This window comes from Neolamprologus brichardi, chromosome 12 (assembly GCF_056152115.1).
Source record: "Neolamprologus brichardi isolate AB-2024 chromosome 12, ASM5615211v1, whole genome shotgun sequence".
In the NCBI taxonomy this organism is placed as follows: Eukaryota; Metazoa; Chordata; class Actinopteri; order Cichliformes; family Cichlidae; genus Neolamprologus; species Neolamprologus brichardi.
This window is the reverse complement of record NC_142115.1, coordinates 17,622,018-17,641,335: the sequence shown is the minus strand read 5'-3', so window position 1 is coordinate 17,641,335 and position 19,318 is coordinate 17,622,018. Positions and strand designations below refer to the sequence as shown.

The window sequence follows — 19,318 nt, the reverse complement described above, 5'->3', positions numbered from 1 at the left end:
GGATATTCCTTGTAAGAAGTTAAGACTCAGGGGTGGAATGGGTTAAGAAGAGGACATCTGTATACTGTGTAAAGCCAAAAGTCAATACTGACTCATTTTTAGCTTGTACGAAGAACATGATTATACCTGTGCTTATTTGGTAGGTGGTGCTTAGAACAGAAAGGACAAAGAGGAACGCTGCCAGAGGAGGGCTGTCTATTTCGAAATTCTGTTTGTGTGTGTGTGTGTGTGTACTTGGTAGCTACTTTCTGGGACAGCCACTCTGCAAACCTGAAGTGAAAATGGATGGATGGATGGATGGATGGATGGATGGATGGATAGATAGATGGCATACTTAAAAGCAAGGCAGGATAACATCAAAAACAATCACAGATAATAAGAGCCTGTCAGTAACAAAACCATGTGGACGGTTGCCCTTCTACAATTGTTTTTGCAATAATTTAGACCCAAAATTATGGGAAGAGAGGCAAGGTTACTGTTTTAAATAATTCCATTTCCTTTAAGAGGAAAAATTACAATAGGGACTCTGTAACCGTCTGACACTGCTTGTCGTGTTGTGCTTGGCACACTCAAGTCAATGAGCCACAGGAACATGCAAGATCCTAGACCAAAGCAATGAACTTTAAAACACATTCTTTCTTTTTAAAGAAGAACAGTTCTTTTTACTTCAGATCATACAAGCAGGATAATTTTTTTTGCTTTTTATTTCTCCAATAAGGCTCTGTAGGGGTGAATTTTTCTTTGCCTTGCTGCTTAGACCATCCTTAGTAGTTGAGGAAAACCATGTGGAAGCCCATCAATTCTTTCAGCACTTCTCAATATAAGCATTGCAACATTATAATAGTTAGGTTACTCACATATCTTTAATTCTACTATATGACTGTGATTATACTTGTGAGTTGTGGTATATCACATCATTGCTTACACATACCCCTGAAAGTCCATCGGTTGGCTTAGGACACACACGCCACACTCTGTATTCATTCTCGTCCCAATGTTTGAAGAAACACTAAAATACAGATGTCTTTAGGCAGCTATCTGACACGCCCTTGAAAATAATACCCTAGCTATGTGCGAGGCCCATTAGCTGAACAGGCAGTCCTCCCTGATGTTGCTTCCATTTATCATAACATGTGCATGAAAAAAAATCATACTTCCACAAAGATTTTCAGCAGAGTCCTGAAGACTTATATAAAACAATAAGTCATTTGTTGCCCCCACTGCTGTAGGCACAGAAAAGGACAGAGCTCCACTGGAAACAATGGGTGAAATGATGTGAGACACTTGAATGAACAAAAGATGAATTTGAAAGAAAGGTCAGTTGTAAAGTAGGATTGACAAAATACTTTGAGAGCTTTGTTTACCATGATCTTAATACCAAACCTTTGCTGCAATGGAAAGAAAATCTGTGGGATACAATTTCTTTTATTAAGGTGAGAGCTCTTTGCATTGTTCACAACTGACACCTGAAACCAAAATGAATGGCACGACAGTACCTTGAAGTTGTGAAACATTAATTACCAACATTTTCCATTTTCTGTGGGGCCGCTACGAGTCGCACTTCCAAACAAACGACAGTTCGCACACTCAGAGACCCAAACATGTGAGGCCAAACAGGCAGAATGCACACATCCAGTGTCACGGTGTGTAGTCATGTCTCACCATGGCTAAACCCTACCATTACCCTGCAGCTTTGTCTCAGACCCTAGATGACTCTAAACAACATTTAAGGGAGAAGAAAGCAGTTGTTTAGTGATAACTGCTCAAATCATCCCCTAAGTTCATCTAAACAGGGATACATACAACAGCCATTATAGCTATCATTGTCATCATCTTCAAACATGCCACCCACAAACTTGCTCACACAAGCAAGCGACACAAGCTGAGGGTACTGCTCTGCAGAAGCTTCAGCCTACACAGTGCAGTGGAATTGTTTGTTTTTCTAACAAGACAGGAAATTCTGTTGGAATAACTTTAAACAAAAAGCTGATAAGTATGTGCCCCAACAGATCACTTGTGTGTATGATGTTTGTCCTAATGTCACACAAAAAGCACTTCACCGGCTCCAGTTGTGCTTTGATCAGCTTATGTTAGTGTTCAAGTGTCGCCCCCAATGAACCCACTGGATTGGGCCAAGTTGTAGTCTTAGTGTTAAAGGAAAAATAAGTGACAGGATGCGGGTTTCTTTTGATAAGATTCATGCCTCTATGTCACAAATAAAGCTACTCCAAGGTACGGTACAGGTCGCTGTGACAAAGATTATACTGGTCACGGTCCAGTGTACTCACCTCTGATATCCTATTTATAGTATGCTGCTATTTATATTTTAGATCAATGTGCCTTGTGTCAGTGAGCTTGGAAGCAATTGTGCAACTTTTGACGCCTCATCCTGAACAGTGAAAGGAAAGGGAACCAATCAGACTGCTTGGGTTCCTTCTGTGGAATTTTATAGTAAGGTGACCAGCAGGTATTGTTTCAACATAGAAGGGCGTGAGGTAACGTTGCACAATGGCATGTGTGTATGAAAAGCTTGAACTAATGTGTTTTAGGGGGGTTTTGACAGGTGGGTCACTGTGGATAATTCAGGAACTGAACAAAAAGCAGAACGTGTACAAGGAAGTTTAAGCAGGGATTAGCTTCCTGATAACAGTGTTAACTGTACTTTATTACTATTTACAGGCAGAAGAACCGAAGTGTGCACGTTCACACACATGCAGCCCTGCAACACAGGTGTACTTCATCTAGAAAGTAACTTTAGACTCAGGGACTGTTTAGGTGTCAGTTAATCATGCATGAGCCTGTGGAACTTTTGAAGCAACGCAAAAAGCCTATGTTGCAATTAAGGTAGTCCAAGTTATCATCAATAGGAGAATCCCTTCACAGGAGATTAGAGGCCTGGAGAGGAGGGATAATGTGTTGCTAAATGTAAATGGCTGATGCTGATTTCCTACATTTCCCACTGACTTTTGAAATCTTATTAAAGAAATGGTAAATGGACTGCTACTTATACAGCAGTTTTTTTTCTAATCCATTTGAACGCTCAAAGCACTTTCTTGCTACAATGCTCATTCACTTATTCACACTTTTTCTATGCTTACAAGCTTTTAACCTGACATCCACATAATCATACTCCAGATGATGCATCGGGGGCAGCTCAGGGTTCAGTATCTTGCCTGAGGATAGCTTGACATGTAATCACAGGCTAGAGGAGCTAGGCATTATTAGAGTACTATCCTACTACTACATACTGCCCCAAAGTAGCAATACAAAGAAAATGATTAATGTAACAATACGTAATATTCATTTAACAATTTACAAGCAGCAAAAACAGCACGCCAATTACAATTTGGGAAGTTTTCCTAACGAAACTGGATGCCTTTAAATAATAAACGTCACTTGTGGCGAATTTGTATTTCAAAGCAACAATGCTGAAACCTAACACCTGTAATTCTGTGACCATTAACATTTGATGACAGATCGCCTGGCTGTTACACTTCTGCCAAAAAGCAGATCACAAATGAAGGTATTACATCACTCAACAATAAGTCATTTCAAACCAAAGAGGGAATTTTTTTATAGCAACTTAGGAACAATTCCATACCACCTTAATGACAAATATCTCTTTAATGAATGTAAATATTGGATTATCTATAAATAGAAAAACAATCAAGAATCAGCCAAGACTGACTGCTGAATGCTCTAAGCACAATGACTCAGTTACTATGTCACTCTCAATGCTATTTATGCAGCACATTTAATTACATGAAAATTCAATGTATTTTCCATAACAGATAAAAACATAAAAAACAACTACTACAATGAACTCAGGTGTTTACTTTATGTGTCACTACCTAGCTGCAGTCATCCCCTGCAAGAGAATTAAGTGTGATCTGCAAGAATAATGTTGATAAAAACAACAACAACAATGTGTTAATCTTGCCCAGGGCCACAGATGTCTAGATATAGCCCACACTTTTTCTGATGAAAACCCTCCACAACTTCATATGAATTCCTATCTTACATGATTTGCGTGGCTGAAACAAAAGCATAAACATTATTTTACCTCCTGCATTTTGCATTCCGAGGTGCTAGAACAACAACTCTGTGTTGTACAACATGAAAAGCAAAGGTTAGTTATGTAAATTAGGACTTCTTACAATTCATAAGATTGCACTGTTGTATTGTAAAAATAGATCTGAACTATTTTCTTTTATTTCTTCCTTTTAAAACACATGCAAACACAGCTTCTAAGTAACACAATTGGTAGTCTTGAGTGGTCCAGGAGACTAAGCACAGACCTCCAAGGCTGTCTGTTGAACAGAGAAGTCTGAATGATGGATGCATTGAAATTGCCCGTCTTTTCTTCAGAGTCTCGCCCACAAAGGGTCTGTTTCCCATTCAGGACACAAGGTCATTAGATAATACACACGAGGATCGCAAGGCCATACAGTGGGGCGGGATCATTCAGCACAACAAGCCTCCGCAAAAACTTCTTGACGCCTTAACTCAAGTAGTCTCTGCAGGAAGTATATGCCCATCCAGAAACAAATATACTGACGTGAAAGCTCACATACACATTGAAATTTCACAGATGGTTACACATGCACAAGGATGGGCTCAATAGTTTGACAGTGGGAATCATGACATCATCATGTTCCCCTCCCACCTCGCTATTCAGTCACAGCAGAATTATTTATCCTTTGAAAATGGGTTAAATGAATGCTTAGGAATGTCCTTTTCTTTCTTTCTTTTTTCTATTTATCCTCTGTTGTAATCACAGGCATATGCATCCGTACATGTTTGTAGAATTGTTTTCGGCACCTGGTTGGCAGAGACCCAATCAAGATTTTGTTATTCAGCGATGCTGTGGGAAAAATGCCCTCAAATGAGGAACTGCTGGTTCAGTGAAGTGTCAGCATGTAGCAGTTACCATGGGACAAAAAGTTATTCTGAACATGGAAACTTTGAGAGGTTTGCCAAAATTAAGAAAGAGTGGAAACTGAGCAAGTTATGCTCTGGATGGGGAAAAGTGTTTCCACTCCATTCGTGAAGCTGTCAGATTTCAGCTTGTCATGGTTAACTCAAAGCGCTCTGAAACTCATTTCCTGAGTGGCGTTGTTAGTTCCAAATTGAAGCCAGGAAGAATGTAGGAAGAAAGTGGGCGGGGGAGAGATGTTTGAGGCAGAGGGAGATGAAGCAGGGATGGACCAAGTCTGTCCTCTACTTCCACTTGGGCACATGCTCGAGCTGGGGCCTTGGATTTTTTTTTCTTCATCAAAGTGAGTGGATGTAAAGCAAGAGAGGGGTAAATTTGCATGTATTTAATTTTAACTTTACTGAGTATAGCCTGCAACAACATGCTCATATCAGAGGATTACAAAACGCACAAGCACACACACAATGTGCATGAAATTAAAAAAAAAAAAAAAGAGGAAGGGGAGTACACAATAAGACTGACACTGTTTGTAAAAGAAGGGTAGATCACCATAGTGACAGATCAGCCAAACCCTATGGCAAAAACACTGAATGAGTCAAGTGTCAGATGCTCAGGTTACATGGGCATGATCTCAGTCCAGCATTCTTAGAACCTAATAAATGTATTTCTTTCTTTGTTCATTAGTCTGTTAAATAATCTAAAAACTAGATCTGACATTAAAAACAACTGATTAAATCACACTTTTCTAAACTGTGAATTTAGGTTGAATATTGGTTCTTCATCTAGCTACACCCCCCGGCCAGTAAGATTTCTCCTAAAACTTTGTTAGTCATCTTCGCTATTGCTCTACATTAATAAGTCTCGTTGCTCATATGGAGTTACTCATGCATGCAGTGCTGCCTTTCAAATTAAGAGGCCTCTGCCTGAAAGACAGCCCATGTCAGGGATCAGCACATCTGCAGAAAGACGATCCGGCAAAGCCTCACAATTCCAGGGGGAGAATAGCAAAGTCACGGAGATCCAGGTGCCGCGCACCGAGCCACACCAGCAGCCTGGCGTGCGTAATGAACGGCAATTAAAAGTGAGTGCATCCCTTTGGCAATAAACCACCCTGCGTGCACAGAACTTGCAAATACATAGCAGGCTGTGAGCTATCTCTGTGTTGGCCACCTCCATATCCGTCACTGGATTAGCTTAAATCTGCCCTCTTCTTACGCAAGAGGCTGTTTTCCATCTTACGCGCATGGAAAACAAGATGGAGAGCATGAAAGTTTGATTAAAGTTGCGAACTTTACTTGAATTTCTGACCGCGTTATAAAAAATATAAACGCTAACAGAACAACAAAGTCGGAGCTCGGTCTGCTCTTATGAAAAAGGATAAACTCAGGTGTGGCTGGCAGATGCAGATTTGTGTAAAAGCAATATGTGTTACCAGCTCGTGGAAGAACGGGGGTTGAGGATGTCCTCTTTGGCCGTGAACAGCGACAGGCTGTAGGTATCAAGGTTGACCGTTCGCTTGCTCATTGTGGCAAAAGTTTCCAGACCACTCCCGCAGCTTCTCTGTTCACGGGTCCCGATGCGTCTCGGGGTGGGGATTAGAGTATTTTCTGGAGAACAGTCGCAGCAGAAAACTGGGGTTCGGCCGAGAGAAAACTGCAGCAAATGTGTCCAGGTTCATTCAATGTGGCCCTTTTAGGTCCAAAAGGAGCGATCCGTGCAGCCGCTGCGCACTCACAGCGTGGAGGAGACTGGGACTGCACACGGTCTTTGTGCAGCTGGTTAAGAATACGTTTTTATGGGGAGCGCCCCACCTCCTGTTAAGAGAGTGGAAAGCCTAATGACTTCACTAGCTGGTCACTTGGAAGAAAAAGTGTGCAGCAGAGGAACACGGCCACTGAGCTGCACTGTTCGCGAAACAAAGACGTTTTCATTTCCCAAGTTAATAACTGGGTAACTTGACAAAATTTATTACTTAACTGATGGACCACAACTTGAGGCAATTCAATAAATATAATTATTTTGTTCTAATTGTCTTTTCTCCCTCACTATAATGTTTTTGATAGCAAAAATTGGAACAAAAACGAAACACAATGGGAATTTCTGATGTTTAGAGGGGCTATGGGGGAGTGCAGCAGCCTTGGATCTGTCACTCTCTCTTTGTCTCTGATTCTTGTGAATCGGACACCTCTGGTCCTTGGTAAACTCCGCAGAAGCGTTTTACAGTGAAGGCAAACTCTCAATAAGCCAAAGAAGGAGCAATTTCATGGGAGCCAAGTGTGAAGCAGTCTGTGCATTACACACACACACAAAGGGAGAGGAGACTGTTTCAGTATTTAGCTGCTGGGGGCCTGTTCAGCTGCGGCTCAAGCAGGGACGCACACACTCACATACACACATGAACTGTCCACGAGCTCGTAAATACACACACTGCCATGCATTCATGCACAGGCTCCCACATGCACACTTACACAGGCTGTGAACTCTAAGGCACTCCCTCTTAACATGCAAACACACAAATGGATGTGCACGCACACACACTCACACAGTGGTATTTGCCTTTGGGTCAGTCGCACAGGAGTTTAAGATCTTGGATTATGGGAATGTTCCTGAGCTCTTTAATTTACTTAGCAGTCATTCTTAAGTAATCCAGGACAGATGCAGAGGATAAAAGTCACAGGTTTTTATGTTCTGATGTGTCAGGCTCAGGTTAGGTATGACCACATAAATTTCAACTTTGTGCCATTCCCCCCCCCCCCCCCCCCCCCCCCCCAACATTTAATATGCTTTGCAGTGTTATTCACTGCTAAGGTTAGACCTGGAATGGCTGAGTAATCCTTTTGAGAATATGAACTGACACAGTCACTGCTATCACTGATGAAAAAACTTCCTTGTAAGGCAAAATGTTTCCATTTTCATCTCCTCTTGGGGTATAAACTTTGCTTTACAGTCAGAGAAGCAGCTAATAGGTCTATAACTTTAAGCATATAGATGAGAGACGACTGCACACGTGTTTGATAGAGAATAGCTTTGTGATGTTGCCATCATTTGAATAAACGCTGAAGTACTGATACACATTAGATATGATACTTTTTAACTGTGAAATGTCACTCTGTCACTTTTTTTGAAATGATCTACCTACAAACCCTGCGTCTGGTAAGCCCACAGCAAGCAGCACACTCAAACTCAGCTTTTTTGGCTAGAATTTGCATGACACAAGGACAGGGGCCGTGACATCCCTAGACCACTATTATTGTTACAACTTCCTGCTATTAGAGGCTCTCCTGCCCGTCCAGCCTTTCAACTCTTCAGTGTGGATGTGAACTGCAATGCTGTTATGCTCCAGTTCAGAAAACCTTGGCATTTCCTCTGCTTGGGTGCGGAGGCAGCTGTTGTTGGAGATGATTCTATGTCCAGTGGGGATTTGCATGTGTATGTGTGTGTGTGTGTGCGTAACAGCTAATGGGGATTTTCTCTTCTTTTACTGAAACTTCTTATCCAGTTGTGACAGACCTTTTGTTCAGTTTCCTGCTTTCCTGACAAAGTTTAGACCCACTGGTTTCCTTAAACTAATAGTTTAAGTGTGAGTGACAAAGTGCTGAGTGGCCCAGTCACAAAAACATCCTCTATGAGTTTCTTACATTAGTCTTTAATTCAGAATCCACTCATGGATGTGTCTCTTTCTTTTGCAAAAATCAGTGACTCTGCTTTTTAGTGGCAGACATTTGTTTTGCTTTCTGTGTTATGCAATTATAAATGGAAGAGTTCATTACACGTAGCCATGGATAGCTTCAAATCTCTCCTGGAGTGCATCAAGGCTTGCGTGGCAGGTTTATGTGTCCTTCGACCCGATGGACGGTGTGAAAAGGTCAGAGATGCATTTGGAGTTAAGAGGTCACAGCTTGAGCTTTTTTCCACCCGTTTTTTCTACACTTCAGGAGTAACATGTTTCGCATTAGCGGTGACGGAAGACTTTTAGAGGTAAGGACCTGCATGCCCACTCATGTGCGATAGCGTGCTGCCAGATTATTAGTGTCTGTACACTTGCAATGATTTTAAATCGTCTGTTCATGTCATAAATACAGCCTTGTGTTGTAAATGTACTTTTATACAATAAGAGCTGCAGGCATGTCTCCAACCTTTTAACTTCCCTTTGCACTATATTTCATACAAGTCAGACCTTGCTGAATATGATCCTATTTTCTATGCAAATCATTAAGTGTATTAAGCTTGTTCATGCAAAGTCGTCCAAGAAGTTTGTCTTCTTCTCTGACAAATGTTTCACATCTTCAAAGGTTGTCTGATAAGTGTTCATCAGGCACTTATTATTTTTATTATTACAGCGGATCCACGACAGTTTAGAATCTCTGTCTCACCTCTTCTTGCAGTAGCAATGATCATTTCAGTATTTCATTTCAGTTTTGCTCATTTTTGATACTGAGGTGAACATAGGTGAGGCTCACGAATTGCAGTGATGAGTGGAACTGAGTAAAAGTTACACAGGTCATACTAAGTGATATGTCAGTGAGGCACATGCATATATCTAAAAGCTGAACTCCAACATGGTGTAACATTAAAAGATAAGTGAGGTTGATTCAGGTGCCTGGCGAGTTTTACGAGCTAAGTAAAGGACTGAGCCAGGTAGAAGTTGGAAACAAAAGAAAAGATGGAGTGTTTTCAGCAAATGCACTTGTCGTTTGTCTGAGAAAAAGCGAGAATAGTAGAGCCAGAGCTCGGCACGTGTTCTGTGAATCTGGATGTCTTCTCTTTGGGCTTCAAGCTGAGGTCACTACTCAACTATGCGCCTTCACAACAACCTTGAGATATCTTTCCCCTGGGCTTCAGTGTGAACACCAACGTGTGCATGAATCTAAATGTCCATGCACGTGTTTTGTTCAGTTCTAAATCACATTGTCACTTTTGCAAAGGCTTAAAACAAGCGATTTTCCATATTGACCTGCTATTTTCTCTTTACTTTGTCTCACTAGGAATAAGATTCAGACTTCTTCATCGGTTCAACATTACCTTACTTAACTGAAATACAGCACTGTGCAAAAATCATGTACCACAGCTTATTTCTTTTAATTTTGCAATGCAGCAATTTAATAAAACGCGTCTATGCATACATGAAAATATGGTATATATGAAGAAAAACAGAATTGATACAATTCTAACAAGCTTGAAAGTCAATGTTTGATATGACCACTTTTATTTTTCACTTGAACTCTGAGCTCTCGTGTAGTTTCTTTGAGAAGTGTTTGGGAATAGTTCTCCAGGCTGATGTTAATGAAGAATGGCTTCTTCAAAAATCCCCAAGAATGGCTTCTTGACACACATCCTTCCAGTGAGACCATTTCACTGACCATACTTCAGTGAACAGCAGATGATTGAACTGAAGGGTTAGATGCAAGATGTCTACTGTGGAAACTGTTCATCTGCTGTACATATATATATTTATTAGGGCTGCTACTTCTTCTGTTGTCCTCATTTACCAAGATAGCCCAAATTTCTGGCTAATAGGTCTTTGTGAATCACCCTGTTAGTGCAAAAATGCGGTTTTATTTCTCTGAAGCTGAGGTGTCTTTGTGTCAAGTTGCTACTAACAAAATGCCCAAAGATACAATTTCACAGTGGTTGTTTGCCAAGTTGTCTGCTATCTGGACACAGAACTGGTTCATCCCTTGAGTCAGGTGTCTTTTCTCTCTTTGGATGATGCATAGATCATCAAAACAAACATTTTGGGAAAAAAATCTAAAGAATCAATAGTGGCTTATGACTTTTGGACGTCAAGCCTAAACAAATGACAGGGCTTTGCAGGACCATATAGGGACCATACGTTTGTGTTTAAAATTGATTTCCATGACTGCTTGCCGAAATAAAATAGCTCTTAAGTTCATCAACAGTGTGAGAATGATATGGGTTTCATGAAATTTGCTTTGAGAGGCCCTGATTTGAAGATGTGTTTAGGAATTTGGGAGGGGGTGGGAGTTTTGTCTAAGAAGCAGACCTTGGGGAGAACTAGATATATAAATATACATGAAACATACTCTGAGGAGGGCGAAATAAGGAATGTGCCATCACTCAATCATTGTAAGTAAATTAAGTACATTTGGTAGTAAAGGTTTTCTGCATTAAAAAAAAATAAAATCATAATATAATGTAAGTGAGATAATAATGTAAGTGTGTCATTGAATATTTAAAAGCTTAAAAGCCCCAACACCCACATTTGATTCACAATAGAACATAAAAACATATCAAATGTTTCCACTGACGCATTTTACTTTTTCGTGAAACATATTAGCAGCAACATGTCTCAAAGAAGTTGACAAGCGGTCAACAAAAGATTGAAAAAGTGAAGTCACTTGGCTGCAAACTTTAGACACAGTTTGCATATGCATATGATCAGTTTATAAAAGTGAAGATTTTAACCTTTGGTCCACTAGCAGTTGAGGTGAAGACCCAAGTCAATCAGTTTGTGCTCTTCTCCGCTGCACAACAAGGCATTGTGCTATTAAATACATCTCATCTTATCTGCTGCAAGAGAAGCCAAGGAAATGAGAGCCAGATGTGGTGATGTCAGCACACGTCTGTGACTCTAAAGTAGTGCTCAGTGATGCTGTGGTGCAAAAGCAGGGGCAAAGTTTGTGGGAAATATGAACACAGCCCACAGCTGACATGGCATAAAGGTCTGTAATCAGTGTTCAGAGTGATGCTGGTGACCGTGGAGGTTGAGGTTGCTGCTACAAAAAGCTCATAAGTTCCTTCGTTTTATAAGAAGATGAAAGGAGAACTGATACACGTCATTGGCTGTTAAAATTTGTTGGTAGACAGCTTGACTGGTGAGTTTTAAAAGGCTGTGATTGTGACTTGCACGCACTCACGCAGGCACAGATCGGGATTGCAAATGGACGTGGAAATTTCGCTCCCTGCAATCACCGCGTCCTCTTGTCACGAAAGTTAAAGATCATCAGCCACATCGCTAAACGCGTTTCTGTGGCAGCCTCGAGTTTCTGTGGCTTACTGTGATCTCTAACCAGACGTTATTAAAAACCTCAGCTCGCATCATCTTGATCTTGATGATGCTTGTTCAGGGGTCCGCTTAATGACAACTGCTGATTCAGTCTTTCTTTCATTGAACACGTTAAAGACACAAAAAGACTTAAGATAATGATTGGATGTTGGACAGAATTTAGGATATTTATTGGACTAAATTTAGCTGTTTTATCATAGAGGCCTTGATTCAGAAAGAGCTGGGATCAGCCGACACATGGAAGATTGTGCCAGAAACTCCAGACAGCAGCCACATCTTTTTTTCTTGATTATAAAGTTTATAAAGTAAAGTTTATAAAGTCTCATTCGAGACACAAAACAATTTTATTGCTTTTCGGTTGACTTCTTTTTAACACATACCTGTTTCTTTTCGAGGTATTGTGTCTTCTTCTATTAAACCTGTGCATTTATTTCTTTCCACTAGGTGGCACATGTGCACCAAACTGACGTTCAAACAAAGCCAAAAATAATATAGAAAAGGTGAGAGAACGATTTAAGGTTTGTTTTGTTTTGCTTTTTCAAATTTAATCATGCAAAATTCCTAGAATTTATTCTAGTGGTCATATATCTATATCATAGCGCATTGGTTTTTAAAATACAGGCAGGAAAGGTCTGAACACTTGGAAACTCTGCTTCCTCAAAATAAAGCTTTACAATGGGAACATCACATCACAGAAAAGTGGATAACCGTGTTACTCCAGCCCCAGCACTATTTATGTATTTAATAATACACTGGGCATCAGATTAGTTAATACTATGAGCACTATGACGTATTCCTCCTTGAAACCGATGATTGTAATAATTTAAAAAAATGGTAATCAAAAAATAATCAATTTAAAAAACTTTAATTTAAAATAGTCATCAGTTTGTTTTCGAATGATATGGGTTTTTTTTTTTATCACTCATTCTCATTTGAGGACAACTCTCACTGTTTAAATAAAGGCTTCAGTTATAGTGGTACCAGCCAGTTTATTTTTACCTTGTTGGTTCGGAGCTGAACCTCCATTTGCGGCATATATTCAAAAAGTGTTGGAAACACGCAAACGGTTTGTGTGCAGCTTGTCGCGCTGTGTGTCTGCTAGCTGAAGGTCAAGCTGCTGTCCTGAATGTCATTGCAGAAACTGAAACTCACACCAGGCAACATTTTAATAAACTGCTATTGTCCAGTTTTAGTGAGCAGGTGCAAACTGTAGCAGCTCTTAGCTGAAAGGATTGGCACTGGGTGTGGGCTTCTGCTGCCATAGCCCATCATATGTTTTGTGTTCAGAGATGCTTTTCTGTGGAACTTGGTTATAATTATAATTATAATTCCTTCCTATCAGTTCAAAGCAGCCTGTCCATTGTCCTCTGACTTCTGACATAAAGAGTTATGGGTGACAAATTTGTTTTTACCTAGAGAACTGCCACTAACTGGACATTTTCTCTTTCTGGAACAATTCTCTGAAGATATGGTTTTTGGGAAAATCACAATACACTATCTCTCTGTCAGTCCTGTTATTACAGACTCTTAATAGAAAAGAAATCCTCTTTATGTTGGAAATCCACCGAGCTTTATCATGAGAACAAACAAACTAAAAAAAGAAAGACCCACAATGACGTCGATTCCAGGAAACAGCAAAAGATTAATAGTTTTAATAAAAGTCATGTCAAACATTAAAATACTGAAATGGCAAAAAAGAAAAAAAAAAACTTTTCTCTACATTTCTTTTTGAATTTATTTTTTATACAAATCACAGTGGTTCAAAAATATTACAAAATTTTCATTTCAAAACATTTTTTGCAAAAGCAGCAAAACATTCTGATTGTTGTAAAAAAAATTTGAAAGCCCTTAATAGTTTGTGAGTGTGGTGTGCTCTTTCTTTTGACTTTTATTGTAATAAACACAATAACGTACGCAGTACATGTTATTAAGTCGTTTGAGTCGATGGAAACAAAAATGCATAACAATACTATACAGTATATATGATCCACAAGTTACAGTATAGACCAGGGGGTTAATCACACCATGTCTCTCTATATGAACACCTCTCTTTTCTTATACATGAATCTAATGAAGAGATACAGTGTGATGAGTAGTTAGAAGATGACAGGTTATGTCCAGCTGGGACGTGTATTAAATTTACAACACTTTATTGTACTTTGGAGAGTACCTACTTTCATTAAAGCATAATGCAGAATAATATAGATGTCACAGCTAATATCTGCCTTCAATCCAATCAATCATTCACAGATGCAGTTCCCCAAATAAAAGGATACTGAAATAGTGGAAGCAATAGAGTGTACTACAGAATTTGTCTTAAAGACAAAGATTAAGTAGAGAAATGGAAAATTAAATGATATTTCGATTTGGATCAATAAAAACTGGTGTGTATATATATGGACAGCATACTCATCAGACACGTAATAGTCAGCTACATAATACAATGTGCAGGCACCTGAAAAGGAAACGTTACTCTAAATTGCTGGTTTGCTGGGTTTCTTGGTTTATTTATGCCATCCGCTGTGTAGCTTTTGATGACGTCACTTAGAGAACTTGAAAAGCTCTGTATGTAATCACTGGAAGAATTGACTCCAATAGACAGTAACTACTTTTTGCCTGAATAATAACATTAAAGAAACATAGGCCACTCCACATAAGCTCTGAGATGCTGTATATCAACCTACATTTATTTCTGCGTTCACATGTGTGTTACTTCTTGGCTTAACTGACTTTAATTTGTGCCTGGGAGGCTGTAAGTGCTGTGCCGTCAGCCTGAACAGAGCTAAAAGAGTGAAAATTCACTAAAGGCACAGGAGGAAAGAGACACCAGACACCAAAAACAACAACAACAACAACAACAACAACAACAACAAAACCCCAATCCCCCCCAAAAAAGTGTTCTCTCCATCACCAAGTGTTACATTAAAATAGGGAGATCAGGTCTCCAAGGAGGGAAGAACTGCTCCATCTCAAATAACAGAGGAAAATGTGACAGTAAATACACTGTGATCGAGATAGATAGAGAGATCACGACAATACAAAGGAACTCTACCGCCAGTGTGACAACACATAACTTTTGCCTGTAGGAGTCAGTGTTGGGCAAATGTTGAGCTAAATAAAATGAACAAAGCTTAGAGTTTTGGCTCTCCATCACTCCCTCTCTGAAAATCAGAGTTTCTCAACTGCCTCTGGCCTGATACTCCCTTTCTCGATGCCCTGTCACCCCAAATTAGCTTTCAAATATAATTACTGTTATCAATATTAGTGTTTTTTTATGATTTCTATTTTATACATTTCCCACAACCCTGTCAACCTTCAGCGTTGTGATCCCCAAACAGGGTGACAACAACAAAAATTAAGAAACTGCTGTATATGTAACATATATCTAACTGCTGAAACATGCATCATGCCTTATACAATTCCTCTGCCATTACATGCAAACTAAATCCAAACATTATTCTTGGCTTTCAGCCGTTTAGCATCATATTCTTACACTGGATTAGAAATCCTTGATTTCAACTGCTCTCTTTCTTTTTTTTAAGATTAAAGAAAAAAAATGACAGAAACAAGCTTCATTACGTTTAGTAACTACAGTAACAGCACACATGGAGAGCTGTAACACTGCACCACAGGAACAGATCCTCTGCATTATTTTATCACGCTAACCTGTGTAGTGTATCATTTAGAGCTGGATGCTACCTTCAGCTGTGCAGAGCTAATTTAGCCAAAAGGGCATGTGCATAAAGCCACATAGCGAGGAAAAGAGCTACTGTGGAGTTCAATGCGTACAAGACCTTAAAGAAGCTGAAGAAGTTGTGTCGTCCATCTCGTCACCGAGATGTGGAGGATTTGAAAGACTTGAGTGGAAAAGTCATGCTACAATCTTCAGGTTTACAAACAATCTTACACAAGGATCAATCCATGCTAAGTGCAGAAAAAAGAGGTATAGTATAGACACACGAAAAAGTGCATTCCAACTCAAATGTCATTGTAATGACAAGGGTAGGCCAGAAATTAACTTCACTCCAAAAGTGGTTGCACCCTCCCAGCGCACAGGCCAGCCAGCGCTAATTAATAAAAAGCTTTGCTTTCTCAAAAACAGTGGTTTGGAAGTTATAATGCAATTGGTGTTGTTGCTACCACTCAGTCATCTGGTCAGTGGAAAAAAACTTAACCATGACGTGAGTCCCGATTCAGAGAAAACACCTTACTCTAAGGCCAGCATATTGTACTATACTAAAAAAAAAATTAAAAGGCCATTTGTCTGCATGAAGTAAACAGAAGGCCAAAGGATTTTGCACAGGCAATCGTCTTAAAAATCCTTCAATAAGAATAATAGCTGAAGATGCATGAAGGATCACCACAGAAAATTTTACAGTTACGATCATGGCCATTGTCTACAGTGTCCTTCATGTCGCTGACTGCAGAACCAGTCTGCAGCTTTAAACTAAGAAGCTGCTAAAATCCCACTTTAGTTTCCAGTTTTGTCCATCTATAAGGCACCTGGACCAAGATAGGCTTAATGGGGACATACTAACCATTAACACCATTAAGACAAAAAGATTCTATGAGAAACTTAAAAGAGACCTTGTAAGTTAATCAAAAACAGTCTTTCCTCTTCTTCAGGTCTCTTTTCTAAATTCTCAAAGCCATGCATTGGGATATTTTTAACTATCTATGAATTTATTCAGGATATGTGTAATCCTGACTGAAATATGCTCACTTTCACTCTTTCTGGAGATGAAACAGCTCAGTTTGCACTTGAGTCTCATGAGACTCATGACAATGACTTTGCACGGTAGAACAGACCAGATGTCTCACACAATCTATTTATCTAGTGCCTGGGTAAAGCTGAGGGGCGCAAACCCACAAATAGAACAACGTGCTAATAGAAATTCATCAACACATCTTTTTTCTTTTTTTTCTCCACAATCAGTACGAAAGCCCGACAAAATTAGCACCCTCAACAGGAAAATCAGATTTGCTCTCATACGCAGCAATATACTGAAAAGTTTCTTGAAACAACAATCACGCCTCCTAATTCAATCTTGATTAACGAAGCAACGTAGATCACATTGTTTTTAAATCAGAAAGCAGCAAAAAAAAAGGTTTGTAACTGCTGTGGGTTAAATCAGACAAACCACACAATCTAAATATCAATGACCTATTATGACCTCTTACAGACTGTTAGTAAAGGAAAAAGAAACAATAAGGGTTAAAATGCTCCTATGTCAAAATTTAAAACCCCTCCTTAAATTTCTCCATTCTCTTTGCAGGTAAACACAAAAAAATACACAGATTCTTGAGTCTTTCTGTGTCTTCAGCACCATTTTCAAATTGAGCAACAGAAACGGAAGGCAATGTTCAGAAGTGACGGTTTTTCTCCTGACGCCACAGATTAGAAACACCACCCATCCAAAGGATTCAAATATTTTTCTGCCTTCTTCTTCTCCTACAATCACTTTCACTTCTCTCTTACATCCCTTCTACCGGAAAAATAAAAATAAAAAAGAAAGAAAGGCAGGAAGGAGGCAGAAATAAATTGAAGAAGAATCACAGCTTTGGTATTAATAAATCAGGTGATATATAGTTGTTATTTTGTTATAAATGCACTAATAACACTGCAGGTGCTGAAGTTTTGTTTTTTTTTAACACTGCAAGGATTGAAGTTATACTGGCAATCTTATCAAACGAAAGTATAGTGCAGAAGACACAGGCCTAAAATCCATTAGTGTGAAAGATAGTGTCAGGGCCCTGAGCAGTGCTGCCCCTAGTGGTGTAGGGGTATAAAGGCAGGCTGGCTGAGGTGCTTCAGTGTAACATAGTGGTCGTGGACGTTACAAGCGCAGTTGTTTAATACTGAATCCATCATTCCTCCATGGTGGAGGTATCAAGTAAGGCTGGCCCTCTTTGCCCCTATCATTGCTGTGGTCATTTGAGGGTTTTGAGCTTTTTGTTTAGTTTTTGTTGTTTTTTTGTGGCTCGGTATGCGCAGCAAAGGATTGGGAAGTGCACGGGTGGGTGATAAACACCAAGAACCACCATTTCAGGATCACCGAAGGCTATGATCAATCCTCTTGACAGGAGCATTTTAACATACTAATTGTTTTAGAGTTCCCCCTTGCCAGCAAACCTCGGCTCTAGATTTACAATCACATCTCGTGTGGTTGTGACGGCAATCATCAGCTTCCTGGAAGTATTATGCGCCATTTCACCTGATAAAAGTTTCCTAGAAGGCGCCAAACATTAAAAAAAACAACAAAACAAAACAATGTTGGAATAATAATTACATTGTCAGTGTTAATTCCTGGGAATACAGTGCTGGTTTTTTTAAGGGGGTGAAAAATGGGCATAGGTCTGTGTGTGCACGCTAACAGTCTGTATAGAAGTGAAGGCAGAGGTAAGCTCCCCCAAGAGAAGCCGCAGTGGTCAATGTGTAATAGTCATTAAGGTCAATGTGAAGGATGGAGACTGAGAGAAATAGAGAGCCCTTGCTCCCAGTCCAATCACTCACGCGGCTTAGACACTGTGAGTGCTGGTGGAGGGACCGAGCTCTTCTGGAGGGACAAAAGGGGCTGCACTGCAACCTCAGGCCATTATCAAACAGGGCGTTTGGGAAGCACTCAACTTGGAAGCATCACTCAATCACAATATACCGCACACATACAATCACACCTCCATGCACATACCCATGAGTTGAATCCACATGTGTCACACAGGATAGCAAAATGCATTTGTGTGGTCACCCACACTTATAAAGAGGCACATACATTCCCCCAAACATGCTGACATCCAGGCATATTAGCTCTGAGGGTCATTTATCCACTAATAGAGGGGTTCGGGGTAATTCTCCTCTATATGTGTGGAGGTGGATGGGAAGGTGTAACTTTCCAGGTTGGGGCGCTTTAAGAGACATGTGGAGAGGAGGATGGATGCCTCCAGAAACACCAGCCCCTTTTGGTGTGTTGCTTGCGCAAGATCTCTTCTTCACGTTCACGTTCCTTCTGGGAGCGCAGGTAGCGATCCTCTTCCTTCAGGAACCACACGGGTGGCCAGCGCTGCTTCTCAAAGTGCCTCTGGTTTTCTGCAGAGAGCAGAGCAAAAAAAAGGCATGAAAGGAAAAGTCACTGCAGAAAAAAAGCAACATGAAAACTCTCTGTGTCATTTCAAGATGTGCGCTGATGGAATTAAAGAGTGGACGAGATCACCTTTTCTGAATAAACGGACAGTGTTTAATTTAATTGGTTCATTTATTCAGTACGGAAATAACACAAAACTTTGGTTTGGCATTCAAATCCTTTTAAAAAGAAATTATTTTAATTGTGATATAACTGACTGAAAATGTTTTTTTTTTC

At 39.9% G+C, this 19,318-nt stretch overlaps 3 protein-coding genes across 7 annotated transcripts in view; 1 reads left to right on the top strand and 2 right to left on the bottom strand.

The window, feature by feature from the left end:
* si:dkey-40c11.2 (uncharacterized) overlaps window positions 1–6,752 on the bottom strand; it is a 31,853-nt gene extending 25,101 nt beyond the window's left edge. Inside the window, exon 1 of the mRNA XM_006784110.2 lies at window positions 6,369–6,752. Within this exon, the coding sequence (XP_006784173.2) occupies window positions 6,369–6,460 (92 nt within the window). The 5' untranslated portion in view covers window positions 6,461–6,752. The remainder of the gene's footprint in view (window positions 1–6,368) is intronic.
* A 2,102-nt stretch (window positions 6,753–8,854) lies between these two features.
* The window catches only part of nol6 (nucleolar protein 6 (RNA-associated)), an 82,294-nt gene continuing 71,830 nt past the window's right edge, over window positions 8,855–19,318 (top strand). Inside the window, exon 1 of the mRNA XM_006784109.2 lies at window positions 8,855–8,914. The gene's annotated coding sequence lies outside the window, so the exon portion shown is untranslated. The remainder of the gene's footprint in view (window positions 8,915–19,318) is intronic.
* Window positions 13,601–19,318, bottom strand: part of rhobtb4 (Rho related BTB domain containing 4) — a 39,059-nt gene continuing 33,341 nt past the window's right edge. For all 5 annotated transcript variants that reach the window (XM_006784105.3, XM_006784104.3, XM_006784103.3 and 2 more), the window contains one exon: window positions 13,601–19,047. In XM_006784105.3, the coding sequence (XP_006784168.1) occupies window positions 18,869–19,047 (179 nt within the window). In that variant the 3' untranslated portion in view covers window positions 13,601–18,868. The remainder of the gene's footprint in view (window positions 19,048–19,318) is intronic.